Source organism: Hemicordylus capensis, chromosome 4 (genome assembly GCF_027244095.1).
Source record: "Hemicordylus capensis ecotype Gifberg chromosome 4, rHemCap1.1.pri, whole genome shotgun sequence".
Lineage (NCBI taxonomy): Eukaryota > Metazoa > Chordata > Lepidosauria > Squamata > Cordylidae > Hemicordylus > Hemicordylus capensis.
In genome coordinates, this window is record NC_069660.1 from 287,596,105 (window position 1) to 287,619,294 (window position 23,190).

At 43.7% G+C, this 23,190-nt stretch overlaps 1 protein-coding gene across 2 annotated transcripts in view; it reads left to right on the forward strand.

The window, feature by feature from the left end:
- GRHL2 (grainyhead like transcription factor 2) overlaps positions 1-23,190 on the forward strand; it is a 133,133-nt gene that overhangs the window by 16,581 nt on the left and 93,362 nt on the right. Inside the window, exons 2-5 of one of the 2 annotated variants that reach the window (XM_053247847.1) lie at positions 12,304-12,493; positions 14,571-14,638; positions 15,498-15,894; positions 17,694-17,749. In XM_053247847.1, the coding sequence (XP_053103822.1) occupies positions 12,304-12,493; positions 14,571-14,638; positions 15,498-15,894; positions 17,694-17,749 (711 nt within the window). The remainder of the gene's footprint in view (positions 1-12,303; positions 12,494-14,570; positions 14,639-15,497; positions 15,895-17,693; positions 17,750-23,190) is intronic. The other variant, XM_053247848.1, reaches the window with a different exon arrangement.

Here is a 23,190-nt window from a genome sequence, read left to right on the forward strand (position 1 = left end):
AGAGTGCCATTGAAAAGGTAATCATTGGACTCTCCCCGCGTTTTTATCCTCACCTCCCATGCCTTATCTTCCTCCCCCATGTTCCTTCTGCCACTCACTTTCCGGAAATGGGACCTATAAAAAGTCATTTCGGTGAAGTGTTGAGATAAGCAGCCATGAGCTCTCTTCAAAACATACAAGGGAGTGCTTCGATAACCAGTAGTAATGGAAGAGCAGCACACTGTTTTTGGAGGAAGCTGTGGTGTGAAGTTTTGGGCAGGCGTATATACGTTGCACTAAGATGAAAACAAGTTCTGCACCAAAGTAATCCCAGTTCCGTGCCCAGGAAAGCTTAGTTCTGCAACGTGTATAAATTATGCAAATGTGCACAATTTTTCTTGTTTTATGTGTGAGAGAAATTGTTTACTTAGTTATATTCTGTGTTTGCTAGTTATAGGAAGGTGAAAGGAGCTGTACTGTGTTAGTTGGAAATCACTTTTGGCTAGTCTCTGAGGATCAAGTGACACATTACATTAAGCACGTGCTTACGGCTAACTTGCTTGGTTTTGATGGTTAACTAAATAGCATCTGGATTGGGCTCCCTAGTGAATTTAGGCATTTTATTTATTTATTTGATTTCTATACTGCCCTTCCAAAAATGGCTCAGGCCATTTTTGCAACCATAACATAGGAGGAGCTCAGGAAGCTGCCTTATACAGAGTCAGACCCAGTGGCAGCCTGGGTCCAGCCCGCCGTCACGGGCCCCTAGCCCTGCCCCCTCCATCTGATGGCAGATGCTAAGCCATGCCCCCTGTGCCTGACATCAGACACAGAGGGCGTAGCTCTGCTTGCAAGTGGGGCCGGTTGGCCCTGTTTGCAGGCAGAATCTCTGGCCAGTGCCATGTTTGCACTCCGCAGCGCATCCAGAGCGGCTCTCCCTGCGTAAAAGGCAGGGAGAGTTGCTCTTGGCCAGGCTGCAAACGCGGCGCTGGTATAGCTTGCAAACGGGGCCACGGGGCCCCATTTGTGAGCACAATCCCTGGCCAGTGCCATGTTCACAGTGTGGCCAGGAGCGACTCCGACATCAGATGCAAAGGGTGTGGCTGGGGCGCCAGGCGCTCTCCCGGATTGGCAGCAGCCCAGGTTCTTTGAATCCATTCACTCAGTGGTGGCTCCGCCCATTATTCCATCTAGCTCTGTATTGCCTACATTGATGGGCAGCAACTCTGCAAGGTTTCAGGGAAGAATCTTTCCCACCCCTACCTGGAGATGCCAGGTATTGAACCCAGGACCTTCAGGAGGGGTTCTTAACTCTGCTGCTGCCATGGTCACAATCCAATTGGGGGTCCCTCAGCTGCTGTTTACCCTGGTGGGAGGGGAGCTCTTCTTGGCATCAATGGGAGCTTCTGGGGGGCTGATCCAGGTTGGGATTGTGGTGGAAGCGGAAAGTTAAAATCCCACCCCCATTCCATGGGTCTGATCTGTGGGGAGCTGAAATCCAGGTTTTGTGTCGTAAAAACCAAACAAAGACTCCAAAGATGTTAGCTATAAGCACGTGTTTGAATTTCGGTGTAGTTCCGGCTCTGAACCTCAACAGGAATTGCATGTAAACTTTCAAGCCTAAACTTTCAAACCTACCTTCATCGTCGTAAGAAGTAGGAGTTTTCTCTAAAACAAAACAGGACACAATAAAATGCCACTGCCACAACTGAAATGATCAGGAAGCTGAATTCAGCACCCAGCATCACATTCTGTGTATTCTCTACTCCTGCTGAATCTCGGCATACAGATACCTCCCTATAGCCCAGCTGACTGATTCAGGGCCCGTTCACATCAACCTCGGAGCCTGTTGCAGCTCATTTCCCCCCTCATCCACACGGCCGCAAGTTGAACCAGTCATGTGACTGTTGGCACCATGTGCTGAACTCAAGTAGATCAGATTTTGGCAGCCGACTGCAGCTGTAGCTTTCCGAGCAGTTGCTGAGTGCAAGAGTTTGATTTATGCTGAATTCAGCTTGTTGGCATTTACATGGCTGGGCCAGCACAATGGCAGGGCAGCTGTAAGTCATCGTGGGCTGGTGAAGAACTGTAGTTGCTATGGGCTCGCAGAATAAACCCAGCATCTTAAGAATAAGTCCAAAAATATTTTGTTTTAGTTTTGGCATATATAGTCAAGCAGCTGTGTGACTGCTTCACTGCACGCCCAAATCCGAATTTCTCAATAGCAGGCCTCCATTAAAAAAACCAAAAAACAAGAATAGACAGAATGGATGGCACCACACCGGAAATACCAATAGGAGAAGAAGGAATGGTTTAGCAATTCCTTTTTTGGAAATAAATTGCTATGCCATTCCTTCCTCCTCCTCCTCCTCCTTCTTCTTTTTTGGTTAGCCAAGCATTTGTGGTAGTGTGGCAAAAACTGTTGCTGCTTTACTGTTTGGCCAGACTTGGTCCATAATTGCTAACCCGCAATTCAACTGACCTCCTGAGTTGTGTGAGGGCTGCTTATTCATGTGACCCTTGAATGTGCGGTAATGATGAGTAAGTCCTGTGTGTGCTGCCTTCCAATGTGTGGGCCAACTGGTTGTGTACATCCACCATTTAATGCATGACCTTAGTGTCCCGTTAAGGAGCTTGTGAGGACATGCTGAAAGTTGAATCTGGTTCATGGCAATGGATGTCCATTACCAGCAAATCTCAAGTTGAGTGTTGGCACATGCAGGATTTTCAGGTGTGTTTCCTGTTGTAACTACATTTCCAGTGGCTGTGCGAATATTGGCCCTAAATCAGCCCTTGAGCATTTACTGAGAAAAAATCATGCTTACTTTTAGCCTACTTTCTGAAGGGAAGAAAGCTTGTGAGATCACCTTGTCTGTGTGTGTCCATGTGCTCCACGCCCATAACATTTGTGTCTTACAGTCTAATACAAACCAAATTCACTGCATTTGGAGGGGTTCCTAGGGGATTCTGGGGGTATTTTATTGCATAACCACCATATTGCTTCAAGATGACAGCCACTCAAAGTATAGGCAACACTCTTTGTAATTCTTGTGTTGAAAGTTGAATATGAACCAAATTCACAACACATGGGAAGTAGAGATGTGTGGAACCAGTTTGATCATGAACTGCTTTGAACCAGTTCAAGTTGGTTCATTGAACTGATAAGTTCATCCATACCGTTTCACATACCTGCTACCTGCAGTTCGGTGTGAATTTAGACTGACCCATGCCAAATGGTCCAAGCACATCCCTAATGTCAAGGGAGTCTTGGGTAAGAGTTTTAACCATGTTGTTAAAATTAGAAACTAGGCTCTATTTGTTCTGCTTTGAACTATTTGTTCTCTACTTGTGGCAGCACAGCATCACCTTGGAGCCTTTGTTGAAAAAATTTCTTAGTATGGAAGCTTCTTCTACTTGAAAAGGATTCTTACATAGGAAGCTGCCTTATACTGAGTCAAAACATTGGACTGTCTAGCTCAGAATTCTCTGTACTGTCTTTCTCCAAAGTGTTGGCAGGATTTTTCCCCAGCCCTACCTGGAGATGCCAGGGATTGAATCTGGGACCTTCCGCATAAAAAGCAAATGCTCAACCACTGAGCTGCACCGCCATGTCTTTCCTCTTAACCATGCTCAAAAGTGCACTTGAGAGCCATGTAAATAGGGCTGTGCAGTTTTTCTAGCTCAGTAGTGGTGGTGGTGTAGAATGTATACCATTTGGATTTAGAATATATGCCATTCCTACCCTGTAGTGTAGTGGTAGGCAGCACTGGCTCCCCAGATGTGTTGGACCACAACTCCCATCACTCCCAATAATAATTTGGCTGAGGATGATGGGAGTTGTAGTTCAGCCCTATTTGGGGAGCCAGCATTGCCTACTTCTACTATACTGGATCTCTCCAAATATTAAGGAAGTAAGTTAGCACCTTGAGTGGTCAAAAAATGCTACCAGTTTTTAAAAAGTTAAATTTGAGCAAATGCATTTTTCTGTGAAAGGGGCTTCAGGATCTGATCTAGATCCAGAGGATTTTTTTTCCTGATGTGAAAACCTGCCTTGTCTACACAAGCAAAGGGTGAGTATTAGCCATTTATTAGAAAGAATCTTATGGCATTTGGAGATTTCTGGGTTTCTTTATGAAACTTTGAACTCTGTCTACTAGTCACAAACACCTCTGCTATTCTTTCATATATGTCTAGACTGGGCAGTGCACAACAAATTAAAAAAAAAACACATTGAAACAAACACCATTTAAAAACACACTGCTTAAAACAATATAAAAACAATTTTAAAGTAATTCAGAACCATTTAAAAACCAATTAAAATACTTTAAAACAATTTTAAAACCTTGGAAGGCTAGGCCAAACAAATACATTTTTAGGGCTCTCTTAAAGGTCAACAACGAGCCTAAATTTATGGAAACTTATGGAAGAGAGTAAAAAACTCAACAACAACAATAATAAATAAACCTTATTTGTTAGCCGCTCAATAGCAAATTGTTCTCTGGGCGGCTTACAACATAGCATTAAAACATCATATAAGAACACTTAACACATTAAATCACCACACACCAAACAAACAAGCAAACATACAATACAAAATAATTTTTAAAACTTTTAAAAAGTCACTTTAAAAAATCAAATTTAAAAATCAAAATTTAAAAGACCTGGGTGAACAGAAAGGTCTTTACTTGGCGTCTAAAAGAACAAAGTGATGAAGCCAGGCGAACCTCACCAGAGAGGCTATTCCATTTACTTGTCAAGGGTTGTTGAATTTTGATCTTATTTCAGCTTCTAAAATGTGTAAAAGATTGAATTATATTTTTTTAAAAACCCATAGTTTGAACTGAGTTCTGAGGATAGTTTGTAATGAGACCAGGCCCACTGAGAGGCAAAGCAGAACTTTTAATGAACTGATGAAATATTCATTAGCTTTTGTGAAGGTTTTTTTCTGTGTGTGTGTGTGTGAGAGAGAGAGAGAGAGAGAGAGAGAGAGATTGATTGTGATTACTGTAGTGATAATCTTGCTCCAAGTCCACGCTTTGATGTGGGTCACATTTTTAAATGTGTCCTTACATTAAATTCTTCCCACAAATAGGAAACCAGAAAATAGGACTGTAGCCTAACCATTTGCCTGTTTTTTTGTTCAAAGGGAGTTTGGGGGGAGTATCCAGAAATGGAATATCCTGTAGTGTGAAGTGGTGTAATCCAGTCTACCAATTTGTTTGCAGCTCACACAGCTGCATGTATAGACCTGGCCTCCATTTCTGCATGTGTTTTACTGAGTTAGGGATGGAGCGGGGTGGGGGGGAGCTCCTTTCTGATGCACACCAGTGCAATATCCAATCCACCCAAACCTTGTGGTAATGGCTTCATTGATTCACATTGTATCTTTAAAATTCCTGCCCCAGGATAGCTTGGAAATATACCAGAGGACCACCAGAGCACTTTTTACCAGCCTGCCTTTCCTCTTACCTTAAGAGGTATGAGTACTCCTTTTGTATAACTTTTATCTTGATTTAGGGGTGCTTTTGTATGCCACGCCACCTAACAGCGCAACAGGGAAATGACCTGATTAGCAAGCCAGAGGTTGCCGGTATATTTCCCAGACTATGGGAAACTCCTATATCGGGCAGCAGTGATATAGGAAGGTGCTGAAAGGCATAATCTCATACTGCGTGGGAGATGGCAATGGTAAACCCCTCCTGTATTCTACCAAAGGGTCGAATACAACCACAGGGCTCTTTGGTCACCAGGAGTCGACACCGACTCCCTTTACCTTTTTTATGCCACACCTGAGAGCATATGTGTCCTACCTCAGAAATACTGGGGTCAAGAAACTCTGCCCAAGGCTTCTATGGGCTGAGTTTCTTAATACTGCAAACTATGCAGAAACATAGTTCTTTCATAGTGATTAATATTTAGAATAGTGAGTATCAGGTTTGAGGGCATACTCAAAGGTTCTCTCTTGGTGACTAGTGCAGCCCAAACTCTCAGTCGTGTCTCAGAGTCAGATGCTGAGGAGGCAAGGCCAGCACCATCCCCAGCTCTGAATCTTGACACCAGACCATAATCTGAGGGAACCCCATCGCTGGAATCCCCGGAGGCGTGTGCTGCTTGGGGCAGCACCCTCAGAGCCTGAGCCCACTGCAGAGCTGGCCTCTCCCACCCCATCATGCCCCCTGGTATCTGCACGCCAGCCCTGGCAGTCAGCTCAGCAGAAGTAGGCCAAGTGGAGGAGGGCTGGCAGGCTTCAGAAGGCTGCCCCATTCTTAAGGCTTCGATTTTTCAGTCAGGAAGGCAGAGTCCAGGAGAGATAGTCTGGTCTCAGGCTAGGTGCTTAAGGGCTCAGTCTGTTCCTGGCTGGGTTGAGCCAACTGGCTCTCTAGCACCTCTCTGAAGGCCTCTGCCTCACAGATAACCAGGACAAGGCAGTTAGGAACATAGGAAGCTGCCATATACTGAGTCAGGCCATTGGTCCATCTCATTCAGTATTGTCTACACAGACAGGCAGTGGTTTCTCCAAGACTGCAGGCAGGAATCTCTCTCAGCCCTATCTTGGAGAAGCCAGGGAGGAAACTTGGAACCTTCTGCTCTTCCCAGAGTGGCTCCATCCCCTGAGGGGAATATCTTACAGTGCTCACACTTCTGGTCTCCCATTCATATGCAACCAGGGCAGACCCTGCTTAGCTATGGGGACAAGTCATGCTTGCTACCACAAGACCAGCTCTCCCTCTCCAGTTACATTCTCCCAGGCTGAGTCCTAGTGTTGAGGATACTTTCTGGGGTGGCCCCTGGCTCAAATTAAGGCCTGTCCCTTACAGTGCAAAACATCTTCCACTGGGCACTCTGGGGAACAGATTGCTTTCGTAGTCCTTTATCAACTGAGTTCCCCAGGTGGCACGGCAGTTTGGATTGCTGTAACAGTGTTCACAGTGTACGAGTACAGATACGTTTTGGAACAGCAGATTTTTCCTTCTCGTTCTGTGTGTGTGTGTGTGTGTGTGTGTGTGTGTGTGTGATTGTAGAGCCCTTGTTTTTAGAAGAAAGGTTGGCCTAAAATAATGACTTCTCAACTAGAAATAAGTGGCTCTTTTACAACAACAATCTGACAATAATAGCTTCTTACGAGAAGGAAAAATCTGCTGTTCCAAAACATATTCATTGCAGATAGATTACATAACCACTTGAGCTATTGCTCCAGCAGACAATTCCTGTTCATGGACACAATTATCTTTAGGAGTTCCCTATTTGTGTTCTTATATATTAGGCGCTCTGCCACAGTAGTAAACCCCTTCATTTTTTCCAGTTGCCTCTTAAAGTCAGAGGAAAAGGCTCTTTCTCATTAATGTCTGCAGTAGATCATGCATTAGAGAGGAAACAGGAAAGCATAGGCTATTGCTCCAAGAGCTCTATTTCTTGAAAACGTACTCTTTAGTAATTAGTAGAGTGGCTTCAGGAATGCAGCATACTCTCCAACATTTCACAGAGTAGGGAGGGTCAGGACTGTCTTTATATTCCTCTTCTCAAACCAAGGATAGTCACCTAATGGCGTAGCGGGGAAGAAACTTGCCTAGGGAGCAAGAGGTTGCTGGTTTGAATCCCCGCTGGTATGAAACACCTACATTGGGCAGCAGCGATATAGGAAAATGCTAAAAGGCCTCATCTCATACTGCGTGGGAGGTGGCAATGGTAAACCCTTCCTCTATTCTACCAAAGAAAACCACAGGGCTCTGGGGGCGCCAGGAGTCAACACCGACTCAATGGCACAATGTTACCTTTTTACAAACCAAGGATAACTGTTCAGCCCCCATTACACATTGCTGAGGACTATAAGCTGTATGTATTCTATTGCTCCTGGGTGACTATATGCCTATATTCATTTAGGATTATAAAATATGCCTTATGCCAAGTCATTGTCTACTTTGACTGGCAGCAGCAGTGCTCAGGGTTTCAAGCAGGAGTTTCCCCCAGCCCTACCTGGAGATGCCAGGGATTGAACCTGAGACTTTCTGCATTCCAAGCAGGTGCTCTTCGACTGAGCTTTGGTCCTTCCCCGGGTATTATGTGATCTTCATTTACCCCTGCAGTAAGAACATAAGAACAGCCCTGCTGGATCAGGCCCAAGACCCAACTAATCCAGCATCCTGTTTCACACAGTGGCCCACCAGATGCTGCTGGAAGCCTACAGGTAGGAGTTGAAGGCATGCCCTCTCTCCTGCCATTACTCCCCTGCAACTGGTACTCAGAGGGATCCTGCCTTTGAGGCTGGAGGTGGCCTATAGCCATTCGACTAGTAGCCGTTGACAGACCTCTCCTCCATGAAGTTATCCAAATCCCTCATAAAGCCATCCTGGTTGCTGACTGTCACCACATCTTGTGGCAGAGAATTTGACGAGTTGATTATGCATTATGTGAAAAATTACTTCCGTTTGCTGGTCCTAAATTTCCTGGCAATCAATTTCATGGGATGACCTAGTGTTATGTGAGAGGGAGAAGAATTTCTCTCAATCCACTTTCTCCACACCATGCATGATTTTATAGACCTCTATCATGTCTCCCCTCAGTTGTCTTTTTTCTAACTAAAAAGCCCCAGGTGTTGTAGTAGCCTTACCTCATAAGGAAGGTGCTCTAGGCCCCTGATCATCCTGGTTGCCCTCTTCTGCACCTTTTCCAGTTCTACAGTGTCCTTCTTTAGATGCGGTGACCAGAATTGTGTGCAGTAATCCGGGTGTGGCCACACCATAGTTTTGTATAAGGGCATTATAATATTAGCAGTTTTATTTTCAACCCCCTTCATAATGTTTCCTAGCATGGAATTGGCCTTTTTCACAGCTGCTGCACATTGAGTCTACACTTTCAACGAGCTGTCCACCATGACCCTAAGATCCCTCTCCTGGACAGTCAACTCTCCTGAGCTGTCAAACATTTGAGTTTGACAGCTCAGATCCCATCAGCATATACTTGAAGTTGGGCTTTTTTGTCCCAATACGTAGCTAGTCTCCACTTATTTAAATGCCAAGAAGGAGGCTGTTTTCCTTTCAGATAAATATATAATAGAAAAACATAATTATCCTACAATATTGTCAGCAGTTCAAGATAAACCTCAACAACTGTAGCTTGTGAAGTTGAAAGCTGTGTCTACCTGGGGGAATCCAGTTCTTTGGTTTGTATCTTTAATTTTTGCATGGTCCTGGTTGGATTTGTTTCATATATGTGCTCTTTTCTTTTGCCATGCCCTTTTACATGTACAATATATATTTTTTAATGATAAGTGAAGTGGAACACGCATGTAAAATGGAAAGGTTATCGTTTGACAGGAGTCAGCCATCATGGACTCTGTCCATGAGAGACAAAAGCCCCATTAAGATATTATGTTCAGTTCTCAGACAGTAGCCCCATCCACATGTTATGTTCAACACTCATACAGTGAGTGTACAGTGTACACAGGTACAGTTACTTACATGTTACATTGAACACAGGTGCAGCTGAATACTTCTGATCTATACCATGCATTTGAGAGGCCTGTACCCAGGCTCACTTTTAAAATGAACACAGGTGCAGTCATTCACACAAAACATGTACGAGTGTACAGACAGCTATACACTTGTATTACATAATGTCCGAATAGGGTAGTGAGTGTACAGATTTGTTCACGGGTACAGTTATTCTCACGTTATGAGCCCAAGTATAAGAGTACACTTCCTATCTGTACCATGAACGGTACAGCCAGATTGGTCTCTGAGGTAACCCGGAGAGAGCATATTATGCCTGTTTTAAAATAGTTGTGCTGGCTGCCAATATGTTCCCGGGCAAAATACAAAGTGCTGGTTATTACCTTTAAAGCCCTGAATGGCTTGGGTCTGGGTTACCTTGGAGAGCACCACCTTCTGCGTGATACCCACCCCATGTTAAGGTCATCTGAGGAGGTCCGCCTCTAGTTACCACTTGTATGTCTGGTGGTGACTCAAAGGTGGGCCTTCCCTATAGCTGTTCCTGGGCTGTGGAATGCACTCCCAGCAGAAATCCATAGTTTGAGTTCATGGTTGGCCTTCAGGAGAGCCTACTTGGCCTGGCCTTCCTGGGTTTTTAAACTCTTAAAATGTTTTAATTGTTAATGGTTGTATGTTTTTAAAAAATAATTGTTTTAAACATTTTAAAATGTTTTTTAAAAATATAAAATTTTCACTTCCGAGCAAATTCCCCCTCCTTTCCCTTAACAATAGTTTCACATAGTATCTGTAGCAAAACCGAGTACTGCACTTCAGACTAACCAGGTCTTGCAAATCCATTTCAAGCCCTGGTTACATTGAGAACCCTGGTTAGTGTTACCATGTCTTGTATTGGTGCAAATATAATGCTCTCATGATTAATGCTGACAAGGCTGGGGATGGGAGAAATACAAAAGCCTGCAGCCCCATCCTGATCTCCTGGGCTGCAATCCTATGAATACTTACCTAGGAGTATGCCTAATTAGCTACAGAGGGACTTAATTCCAAGTAAACATCATCAGCAATCTTATTCATCCATTAAAATCAGTGGTCTGGAAACAGACTACTTTTCCCAGACTGTGCTCATTAAGCAAGCTTGGCTTCTTTTAGTTGTAGTGAGTTGCTTTTGAATATGCACCCATGGTTGCTAAGATGCTATTTATTTACTTTTAAATACTTATTAAGACCAGCTGAGTAATACTAGTTTTCTAATAAATATATTTTAAAGTGCATGGAACAATATGATTAGTTTAAATATGCTTACTCACAAATGTGAAAAAGCATGTAATTAGTGAAAATTAATAGTTCACTAGTGTGCATTCGAGATTCAAATTGGGCTTTTCAGATGCAGTACATAATTAAGATATTTATCTGTACTTTAGCAGGAAACCTAAATAGACAAATTCCTATTTATTGTTGTTGCTTCTTTTTAAATAGCTTGGGTTTTTTTGCATCCTTTATTTTATTTATTATTTAATCTCTCTCTATATATATATATATATTTCTCTAAGGCGTACCCATCACTAATCCCATGTGTGGCAGCTCTCGTGAGAGTTCACAAGCAAGCTGCCAGCAAGGGGAGAGGAAAACGGTGGTACTGGTGGATGGGCTTGTGGGCGAGGTGGGAAACAAAATGGTGGTGGAGGGAAGAAAACAGCGGTGGCGGGCGTGGGAAGAAAGCGGTGGGTGGGTGAAGGAAATGGTGGGTGGGTGAAGGAAATGGTGGGTGGGTGGGTGAAGGAAATGGCAGTGGTGGGCAGGGAAAGAAAACAGCAGTGTAGGAGGGGGGAGAATTAGAGACGCAGATGCTCTGCTCCCGGCCCAGCTTAGCTAGTTTTATTTTATTCCATCAATGTACATGGTAGTTTATAAGAAATGAAAAGATAGGTCCCTGCCCCAAAGGGCTTACTGTCTAGCTATAGACAGAAAGAAGACAACAGAGGAAGGGAAGGGAAATGGAGGCAGGTGCAAGCAGAGAAAGAATACACAGTTATTCCAGTTACACATACTTAAGCTTCATTACAGTAGAGAATGAAGATGAAGGTTTCACTGAAAAGGTGGGCTTTAAGAAGGGAATTGAAGGATGCAAGAGAGGCAGGTTCAGGAAGAACTTCCAAGCATCAGGGACAAGGGGGGAAAGGGCAGCATCATTTGAGGGATCTTCAAAAGACCTTCAGACAGCTGAGGGCAGTGGCACTGGAATAACAAAGATCATGGGCAGGAGTGCAGTGGGATATGAAAACTGAGAGGTGGGGTGGCGAGGCATAGAGGGCTTAGAAGGTAAGGCCAAGGAACTTTTGTTGGAACCGGGAGTGGCCAGGGAAGGAGTTTTAAGAAGGGATGTAATATGGTCAACATAGTGAGACAGATGATTGATTGTGGCAGCAGAGTGGGCTGGATGGAGGTGAGGGTTCCAAGATGAGCCAATGGAAGGCCAGAGAGGAGAAGGTTATAGTAGGCAAGGTGAGGGGTCATTAGGCCTTGGACTTGAGTTTTTGCCCGGGGATAGGATAGGAAGTATTGTTTGCTCATCCTACCTGAGATTAGAAGTGCTGCTGAAATCTGAACATGGTTTGTGGAGTTGCAAGGAAAGAACTCTGAGATACTACTGTATTTTCCTGAATCTAAGACAAGTCCCCCCCCCCCCAAAATTCTTTGATGTTAGAAATTGGGGGGTTGTCTTAAATTTAGGGCCGTCTTCCTTTTGGATGAATAGTGTAATATATATTTAACCCATATATTCAAAGGGGGTCATCTTAAATTCAGGGTCATTTTCTATTCCGGTAAATATGGGTATTGCAGGCTTTCACATGTGTCTGTTTTGTTTAAAAACCTACAGTAAAAACCGGCTTGTGACCATAGTGCCCAGCGATGCTCCATTCAACACCAGAAGAGCCTACACAAGTGAAGATGAAGCTTGGAAATCTTACCTGGAGAATCCCTTGACAGCAGCTACTAAGGCTATGATGAGCATCAATGGGGATGAGGACAGTGCTGCTGCTCTTGGATTACTATATGATTATTATAAGGTAAGGCATTCATAGTGGTTCCTTGGGGGAGGAATCGCAGCTCAGTTATGCAACCCATGCTTTGCAGGCAGAAGGTCCTAGGTTCAGTTCCTGGAATTCCCAGGTAGGAGTACCTGTTTGAAACCCTGGAGAGCCACTGCCAGTTAGTGTAGACACAGGAAACATAGAACCATTGGTCCATTTAGCTGAGTATTGTCTACACAGACTGGCAGCGGCTTCACTAGACAGTAGTGAGCTAGATTGATTCACTGCGGCGTGGTGATGGCCACCAGTCTAGATGGGTTTAAAAGGGGAGTAGACAAATTTATGATAGATAGGGTTATCAATGGCCCTTAGCCTGGATAGTTGTATATTTCCATCAGAATCAGAAGGGGCATGCCACTGAACATCAGGTGCTAGGGAACACCAACAGGAGAGGGCATTGCCCTCTTTCCCACACTTTCAAGCTTCCCAGATGCACCTGGTTGGCCACCACATGAAGCAGGATGCTGGACTAGATGGGCCTTTGGCCTGATCCAGCGGAGCTGTTCCTTATGTTCTTACCAGTGGTCTGATATGGTATAAGGCAGCTTCCAATGCAATCTCTGTATGCATATGTAACTGTATATTCAGTGAAACTGCTCCAGTGTGTGATAGATTCTTGTAATCAATAGATACCATCAGACTTTGTCAATTTTTCTTTGAATCTAGGAGCCAGCCAAAAAATTTAGGAGCCAGACATGCACATTTGGCAAAATTCTGGATTTAGTGATGGACATTGTGGGGTGTGGGAGTGGGGATCCCATTTAGCCATCATGGCCAATACTGTAGCCTTTGATAGACCTATTTCTTGTCTCTGGTGCTGCAATGTCTATGACACCACTTAGTTCACCTGAACTGCACATAAAGTTTCCACAATGGGAACAAACAAGCCCCGGCTGGAATCAAGCACTGATTCCTCCACGCCACTTTAAATCTAGCTGCAAAGTATTACTTGAGTGAGGAATAGCACTCAGGGCTTGACAACTCCAAAGCTCCAGGGAGGCATGGTGCCTAGAAAACTTAACCATGGCTCCTAGACTAGGACATTCAGAGGTAGAGTTATTTAGTAAAATCTTTTATTTGTTCAAGACAGCCCTCTTTTCTGTTTTAAGTATGTTAACTAGAGGTCTGAATCTGTATAAAGTGGATCATATGTTCAATTGCTTCAAAGCCCATCTGGTATAACACCCTGTCCAGAGACAGAATAATCGGGGCCCAACATGCAATGCAACATCAGGGTAGGTGGAGAGCCAGTCTTGCGATAGCAAGCATGAATTGTCTCCTTTGTAAGCAGGGTTCACCTTGGTTTGCATTGGGATTACTGGGCACATGGGAACACTGTCAGAGATGCCCCTCAGGGGTTGGGGCTGTAGCTCATGGTGGAGCATCTGCTTTGCATACAGAAGGTTCCAGGTTCACTCCCTGGCATCTCCAGATCAGGCTGGGGAAGACTCCTGCCTGAAATGTTGGAGAGTTGCTGCCAGTGGCTGTGGATTATGGAAGTTGTCGTTGAGCAACATCTGGAATACCACAGGTTGGGAACCCCTGATTAACCCCTACCAAGCTAAATGGACCCACCATCTTACTCAGCATAAGGCTGCTTCCTATGTATCCAAATTCTGTGTTCTTGGGGTCACTGTATTTTTTGAGAAGGGACTGAGGTTCCCCAAGTGCATTTTACTGCATAAACTGACCTCTTCACAGATAATCATGTTCTAGTGTGTCCTATCTAGCACTCAAGGCTCAGCTGTTACTGGGCACATGCACTCATTCACGGAGAGTTATAACATTAATATGTGGACCAATATCAGTCTCTTGAAACTGGAATTTTTGTTTCTTATGCGTGCAGGCAAACGTTTTATACTACCTTGATGGCAGAGCCACTAGGAACCATACAAAGTTGTTTTGAGAACCAGTTCTCCGCACTGGCGAGTCCATCCATCTCTGTCCTACCTAATAAAGTTTTAGTACTACCATTTCTGGTTTGGGTGAAATGTTAATTCTTCTTAAAATAAATGATACTATGAATTCACGTAAACCGGGCCTGTTGTTTCAGGTTCCCAGAGAAAAAAGACTGCTGTCTGTTAACAAACTGAGTGATAATCAAGAAGACCAAGATAAAAGGTACAGTATTTTTAAAACAGCAGACAAAGAGAAAATCTGGATTGGATATGAGCAGAGCAGGAGCAGGGTGGCTGCTGGTTTTCCTTCCTTCCTTCCCCCACCTCCACTCCCCAAATAACATCACCATGGGGAAAAACACCATTTATTCTTGATGATGATGTTATGCCTATACCACCTATCAACAAAACAGTTCCCAAATAAGTTTGTGTAGAAAAGGAGATGATGGTTCCTTGTTCCAAAAGGGCTCGCAACCTAAAAAGAAAGACAAAGTAGGCACAGCCACAACTGGAACAACAATACGTTGGAGGTGGACAGGGACACTGGCTATCCCCCTGCACAATATAAGAGAGTCACCACTTTAAAAGGTACCTCTTTGCCCAATTAGCAGAAGCTACTCCAGGAGTCGAAATCGACTTGATGGCACACTTTACCTTTTACCTTACTCAAAACATCAATTGGCCAAGAATGGAAATTTTTGAATAAATCCATAAAGAAGCTGAAGAAGTTGGCAGGGGGAAGAATTAAAACAGCACAGCTGTTTGTGGACTGTGGCCCAAGAACCATTATGGAAGACTGCAACTCAAGTGGTGTCTGACCCAATTTGCAGTGATAGAGAATCTAACATCGTTTCTCTAGGGCTTTCTGCACAGACCACACATCAGAATGTTTGCCTTAATACACTTTTATAGAAGTAAGTCTTGTTGCAGTCAATGGGACATTTGTGAGTAAATATCTGAAGGGTCAGGATGGTTAATTTCATTATTGTTAATCCAGATGCAAATGATTTTGCTATAGTTTTTTTTTGTGGTAGTAAATAAAAAATTGCAATTCATGATATTTTGTTCCCCCTTTCCCCCAGAAGCTGTCTTACCATCAGTGAAACTCAGAATAACTTGAGCAGCGGCAGTGAAAACAGAGTGCAGGTCTTAAAAACCATACCGGTAAACCTCTCTTTGAATCAGGAACCCTTAGAGACTTCCAAAAGAGAGCAATTTAGCACAAGCGTATCGGGAAGCCCAACCTCAATTTCTGTGACGGGCGTTATGGTGGTCAAAGCCGAAGACTACACCCCTGTTTACATGGCTCCGTCGGTGCATTATGCAAGAGGAGAAAACGAGGAGCATCGGGGAGTTATATTTGAACATGCACATTATGAAGTGCCTAGCATCACACCCCATACGACCTATATGAAAGATGACCAGCGCAGTACTCCCGATAGTACTTACAGCGATACTTTTAAAGATGGAGGGGCAGAGGTACGTCTGCCAACTGGGGGTACCGAGGATATGGAAGTCATAACTCTTCTCTTAACCCCATTTGTATATTGCTTTTCCATTAAGGAGTGCAGGGTGGCACATGTTGGGTTCTCTTATTTTCTCTAGACTGAGAGAGGGTGGCCAGCTTCCAGACTAACACTGCACTCTTACAGTGAACAAAGATGCACTCATGCAAGATGGTCACGTTGCTGAGCAGATCCTTGAAGTTGCTCAGTCTCTTGCATTCTTGGTCTTTATTGTGGCTAGGGATGATGGGAGTTGTAGTCCGGCAACCCTTGTGCTACTGCAATGGAAAAAGATGCACCCATGCAAGACGGTCATGTAGCTGAGCATATGCTCAAAGTTGCACAGTGTCTTGCAAAGTCTCGGTCTGCTAATGCATCAAGGATGGTGGTTAACTTTGCATAATTCCCCACCATATGGATGGATGGAGATTTCATGTCACCATATGGATGGACGGAGAGGCATGTCACAGGTTGTTGCATCAGCACCACACTAGTCTGGAATGCAAGTCCCTGACTTAATGGAACTAGCAACATCCTTGTTCTCATGCAGGGGTAGGCAAGCTTGGCTCTCCAGCTATTGCTGAACTGCAACTCCCATCATCCCCTACAAAATTGTAGCTGGGGATGATGGGAATTGTAGTTCAGCCATGGCTGCAGAGCCAAACTTGCCTACCCCTGCCCTAGTCTTGATGTCAGCCAACGACTTGCCCAGAGTTACCTTGTGAGTTTCATGACTGGGCATAGCGTTGAGATTGGAGAGCAGCCCCAAACCAATGTCAAACCAGAGAGAGATTCCAGATGAATCCCATTTTTGGGGAGAACTTGACAGGGATGTGCACAAAACCGGTTTGCTCGGTTTGGTTCGAATTCGAACCGAATTTGAACCAGGAGGGGTGGTTCGGTTATGGTTTTGCTCAAACCTCCCCCTGGTTCGGTTCGAATTCAAACTGGTTCGAACTGGTTCGGACATCCAAAAATGGGTAGGGTGGTAGCCGGCACCCAGGGGTACCTGCCACCCAAACCCCAAAGCAATCGGACACTCATATGATTTTTTATTGATTTTTGAAATTTATTTTAATTTTTTCTCATAGGGTATAATGGGACCCGAACCAGCCCATATCCCCTATTGTAGCGCACCTAGGGGCACAAAAGTGGGGTGGGTGGTAGACACCCAGGGGTGCCTACCACCCACAAAGTTCCAAGGCAATCAGACACTCCTCTGATTATTGGTGAATTTTAAAATTATTTTGGAATTCCTCATAGAGAATAATGAGGATTGCTCCATTATTTTTCTCCCGTCAGCGGTAAAGATACAGATATGTGCAAAATATTGAGGCTAGTGAGGATCTGGAATACTAACTCCTTGTTCATTGACTCTTCCTGCTTTTAAAAATTAACCTTTTAAGATTAAGATTTAAACTTAATCCACGGGTGCTGCTGGTTCATCGGGCGTTGTCACCCCTGGATTGTGAAATTCAATTCCCTTGGATAGAAGAGGATTATCTTCTTTGGAGGCCTTCAAGAGAGCCTTAAAAACCCATCTTTTTTATCCTGGCTGTTAATTATTTCTAATTTGAATTTTAATCTGGTTTAAACTTTTTTTATTTTAATTGTTTTATTATGTGTATTTTATTTTAATGTAAACTGCCCTGAGCCACTTTAGGAAGGGCTACTGAATGAATGAATGAATCTTTTAACCATCTTTAATGTGAGCAATTTGAGTTCACTTTCTACTTGATTATTTTTAATTGACATTTCCCCTACATTTTCCAGAAATATCGCAGTGGTTCTGTGGGGCCTGAAGAATACATTTATGAACAAACAGCCAAGTAAGTAACAAAAATGGCTCAATAACAGAAATGATGAGTTGATCAAGGCTTCTGATTGATTTTAGCTAAAATATATGGAATATAGTATCCTAGTTTATCACGATTTTGTACCCCACTACTAGTGGCAGCCCGTTCATTTGGGACTCTGGTTCCCCCACTCCCTATTATTTACTCATTTATCTCTCGTTAATTAAGTGAGGAGGGTATCCACATTGTTAAGGTATTTCTCCAACTGATAGGACAAGTTTGATACATGCTGTATGTAGTTCAAGGGTTAGTAACCTAATTCCTAATAAAGGTCTGGAAACTTGGCACTTCTGGCTTCTCTTCAAAACCTGGAGATCCTAGTCTTGCCTTCAGTGCAAGTGTCTACTGAAAATACATGAAGTGGGAAGGGGATTTTGCCCACTGGTCACACCTCCAGCCTCTGTGCAGTGTTCCTTGTAATAGGGATTCCCAGTTCCTGTTGATTCAAGTAAAGTGTGTGCCGTCAAGTCGATTTCAACTCCTGGCGCCCACAGATCCCTGTGGTTTTCTTTGGTAGAATCCAGGAGGGGTTTACCATTGCCTCCTCCTGTGCAGTATGAGATTATGTCTTTCAGCATCTTCCTATATTGTTGCTGCCCGATATAGTACCAGCGGGGATTTGAACCAGTAACCTTCTGCTTGTTAGTCAAGTATTTCCGTGCGGTGCCACTTAAGGTGACATTGCTCTTGATTACAACTCCCATAATCTCCAGCCAAAGGCCACTGCAGCTCAGGATGATGGGAGTTGTAATAAATCTACAATATCTTGGAATCCCCTTTACAGGGAACTTCTCCATGGTACTGTACCATGTGACTGCAGCATGTGTGTATGCGTCCTGCAACTATGCAGGCAGAGTTGATTGAGTGGAATTTTCCCCACTCAGTCAGCATTCCATTAGAAGGGCGGTCTTTCCCACGAGATTGGCTCTGCTCATGTGCTTGCAGTATTCCCACAGAGGTGGGAATCGCATCATGGCAGGGGTTCTTGACCTTGGCTCCCCACGTGCTTTTCTGCAATCCCTGTCATGCCCAACCACAGTGCCAAAGAGCATTGTAGCAGGGATGATGGGAAAGACAGTCTTGCTGATGATCAGCTGACCTTTGGTACCATACATAACCAATATAATATGGTGTTGACCCACCAGGCAATAGTTTTCCATTGGCTGCCGTGTTAAGACATGAGTCCACCCTTACTGACATTGTAGAGACAACCACATTGCAAGACAAGAGGTTTTGAAGTTTGGTCTTAGGTTTTGGTACCCTGCTAGGCACAAACAAGTTCTTCACTTCAAAAAAAAAATAAAATAAAAATCTGTGTTGAAGAACCAAAGTCTGAATCAAAAGCCCACTAAGACCAATAGAGCTCCTTCTGTCAGTTTTGGATATCAGTGAATTATTAGGCTCCTTGACAGGAGCAAAAGAACACTGTACAAATTAGAAACTGTTCTATATAATAACTACAACTTCATTTCATTACTCCAGGGCACGATCTGATTGCATGGGGAAAGAATTCCCTTGTAGTTTAAGAAAGAAATTGCAAAATTGGTCAGCTGTATTTTGTTTGAGCTTAAGAATATTGTTAGAATAACCTCTGTTTGTAAACAGAAACCTAAATTGCTATTGAGGAGATTCTCACAATCCACCAGGAGGGGGCTAAGGGAGCCTAGCCTGCTTTTGGAGGATTGTGTGCTGCCATGGGAGCCGTGCGGCTTCTGGCAGCAAACCCTCCTAATTCCCCCTTCCCTTAGATGAGGTTAGCGGAGCGAGTGATCTGCTAACCCCCTCATTTGATCGTGTATTGCCATGCCACAGCTCCGTGCCGCAGCAACACATGAGGAGACCCCGCCGGGAGGCTGAAACAAGCCTCTCGGCTCTGGGGGTCTCTCCAGGATGCCCCGCGTGCTCACGCCCGGGTCCCACGCAACTTCCGTGACGGAGCCGGTAGTTGTGTGGGTGGCCGATCCAGCTGCCCAGGGCTGCAGGAATGATCATCTGCGGGGCGAGCGGGCTGAGCCCACTCTCCCCGCAAACCCCATCCAGGCGAGTCTCACTGATTGTGAGACTTGCCTCATTGATTGGCAACAATCAAGAGAACTTAATCAGCCTTTGTTTACTTGCAGTAAGAATGTAAAAAGGTTTTACATTTTTTTCCTAGTTAAGGAATACTGATCTCTTCCCCTTCTCCACCTTAAACATTAAACTGAATAATATATTTGAGGAAAGGAAGATTTTTTTAAAAAATTTCAAATTTTTATTAACTTTTAACAATAACAGTCATAATAAACACAATTACAAATTGACTTCCCGCGCACCTCTTTTCGTGATAACAACTATAAATTTTACCCTTATTATAATATTAATAAAAAACACAAATTTAAAGCTTCCACCACCATTAATCTACCCAACCTGCATTTCAGATTTCAAATCCAGCTGTAAGATCCATAGTAGGAATTCTTTAAGTACAACAAAAATAATTTCCAATCTTCTTTAAAACATTCTAAGTTTTAGTCTCTTATCAGTGTTATAAATTTTGCCATCTCCACATATTCCAAAATTTTTATCAACCAATCTTCTTTTAAAGGCAGTTCACTACTTTTCCATTTCTATACATATATACATCAATGCCATTTTTTGTTATCAAATATCATCTATACATTATTTTATAATAATTTCCTTTTAGAGCATAAGATACAGTGAATTTTAAATCAGTTTTCCATAGTTTTTCCCAGGTTGCCGTTTCTATATTGCACCCCACATCTTGAGCCCACTTTTTCATAAATGTTTTAACCACTTCCTCTCTTGTCTCCTCCAAAAATAACACTTTATACATTTAGAAACTAATTGTCAGAACTTAAAATCTAATCATCAAATCCAACTTAAAAATCTAAATGGTTATAAAATTCAGCTTTCTTTTCATTAGGGGCATAAGTTCCAATTATCACCATTTTAATTCCAAATATTTGAATTTCCAGTACTAATAACCTATGAGGAAAGGAAGATTTAGCAAAATAAAGCAGATCAAGACAACGTTCAGTTTAAAAATTATGATTCACTTGTGTAACTCTTAAGAACTGGTTCATGTTTTTGCTGCTTAATACGACCCTACATGTAGAGAAGTCCCTCTCTGCCTGTAGTGGCTCCAAGTTCTGATGGGCAGCACCAGCACCTATAGACAGAAAGCCCCTTTCCTGTGCATGCCTTGCAAGCTGAGAGTCCCCAGAGGCTATTTCGGTCGAAAGTTCATAACCTGAATCTAGTTTCCAAGGCCAGTTCTCAGCCCTGAAGCATCCAAACAGGGATAATGAATGTGATTGCTTGAGTGTCCTCCTCCATTCAGTGTCACACCCTCTCCACAGAAAGCCCTGTCCTTGATCCCATATTAGAAGGTGTGCTGCAGTTATACATTGGGAAGGAAAATACGCTCTTCCTTCACATACCTGGAGGCAGTCTGCTGTTATTACAACCTCAGTGGTTCAATGACTGAGCCTTTGGGGCAGATCCCAGTGATTCAAAGGCTGAGCCATGGAGTAATGTGTGTGGCAGATTTCACTACAAAGTAATAGCTGTGTTGCCTCCATAGGATTTTTCTTTTCCTAAGCAAAGTATCACCCAGAAATTCTTTAGATTACTTGAATGCTTTATGGATGATTGATTTCCATTTAATCTCATCTGTAAATAATGATCCATTAGTTAAATGTTATAGGAACATAGGAAGCTGCCATATACTGAGCCAGACATTGGTCTATCTAGCTCAGTATTGTCTTCACAGACTGGCAGAGGCTTCTCCAAGGTTGGAGGCAGGAATCTCTCTCAGCCCTATCTTGGAGATGCCAGGGAGTGAACTTGAAACCTTCTGCTCTTCCCAGAGCAGCTCCATCCCCTAAGGGGAATATCTTGCAGTGCTCACACTTCTAGTCTCCCATTTATATGCAAGCAGGGCAGACCCTGCTTAGCTAAGGGGACAAGTCATGCTTGATTTATCTGTCTATCTGTCTACTGTCTTTTATAAAATTCATCCCAATGCGGTTTACAAAAGTTAATACAATAAAATTCCATAAGATCACATTAAAATATTAAAATCCATATTTTAATATAAATATAAAATCCATACATTTAAAATCCAGTCTTATATCACTAAGTCCCATTATGATAATATACTGATGATGTATCTTTTCTAGCATGTTTGCTGTATTTTTGTATTTCATTAAAAAAAACCTGTATGGAAATGCTTTTTCCCTTTGATAAAAATGTTGCTAAAATATAGGAAAAGATATGAATATTAGAAACACAATCCATATCAGCCACTTATTTATTTTTTATTTTTACATTTATATCCCACTCTTTCTCCAAAGAGCCCAGAGCAGTGTACATGGTTATGTTTATCCTCACAACAACCCTGTGAAGTAGGTTAGGCTGAGAGGTATGTGACTGGCCCAGTGAGTTTCATGGCTGAATGGAGGTTTGAACTCAGGTCTCCCCAGTCATAGTCCAACACTCTAACCACTACACCACACTGGCTCTCGCACAATACCAGACAGGGCTCTTACACTTATGTATTCAAGTTTCAGAAATATAACATTTCTACTTTTGCTAGGATGGGCTTGTAAGCAATACAGCTGTCCAAGGGCTCTTTCAACTACTATGCTTCAAGAAGAGGCAGGGCCAAAGCTTAAGGAGACATTGGCCATGCCCAGGACCAGCAAGGCAAGCAGCTCAGTTAAGGGCCGGCTGGCCCAGCAAAAGCTACTCCAGTTGGAGGGGCTATAGAGTGGCCAGGATTCCTACCACTTCCTGGGTTTCTGGTTGGCTGAGCTGGTCTGTCCCTTTCCCCGAGTAGACACATCAGGAGGGAGGCCTTGAGCAGCCAAGCAAGCACTCCACCTCCAGAGATGGAGCTCAGCCATGGCATGGCATCCCCTCTGCTCTTATGGTCTCATGGTCTATGGACAGGTTTCTAGGGACATGACAAGAGCCCGCAAGGGGGAACCAGGTCCCCAGAGCTCCTCCAAGGGGGGCCAGATGGAGAGGTAACAAGCTCCAGCTGTCCATTAGCTAATGGATCTAAGGGGCTATCATGAGAGCCAGGGACTCTTGGTTGGGGTGTCCCTCTTCTCTCCTCCTCTGTAAGGGCCTCCTCTGGATTCTGACAGAGACACAGTGATGCCTAAATGTGTCACCTGAGCTCTCAATCTGCCACAAACAGAAGCATCACCTCATGCCAGGCGGCTGCCTGTTTGTTTGAGCCTCTCTCATGCCTTGGAGTAGCAGTCTTTGCACTCCTCATCACTTCCTTGGAACCGTGATCGGAAAAGCCCAGCTGCCTCCTAGCAGGAGCAACACCAGCAGCAGGAAACCAGCATAGAAGAGAGTCGATGAGATTTCTCTCCCAGCTGCTCCCTACCACTGTTGCTTGT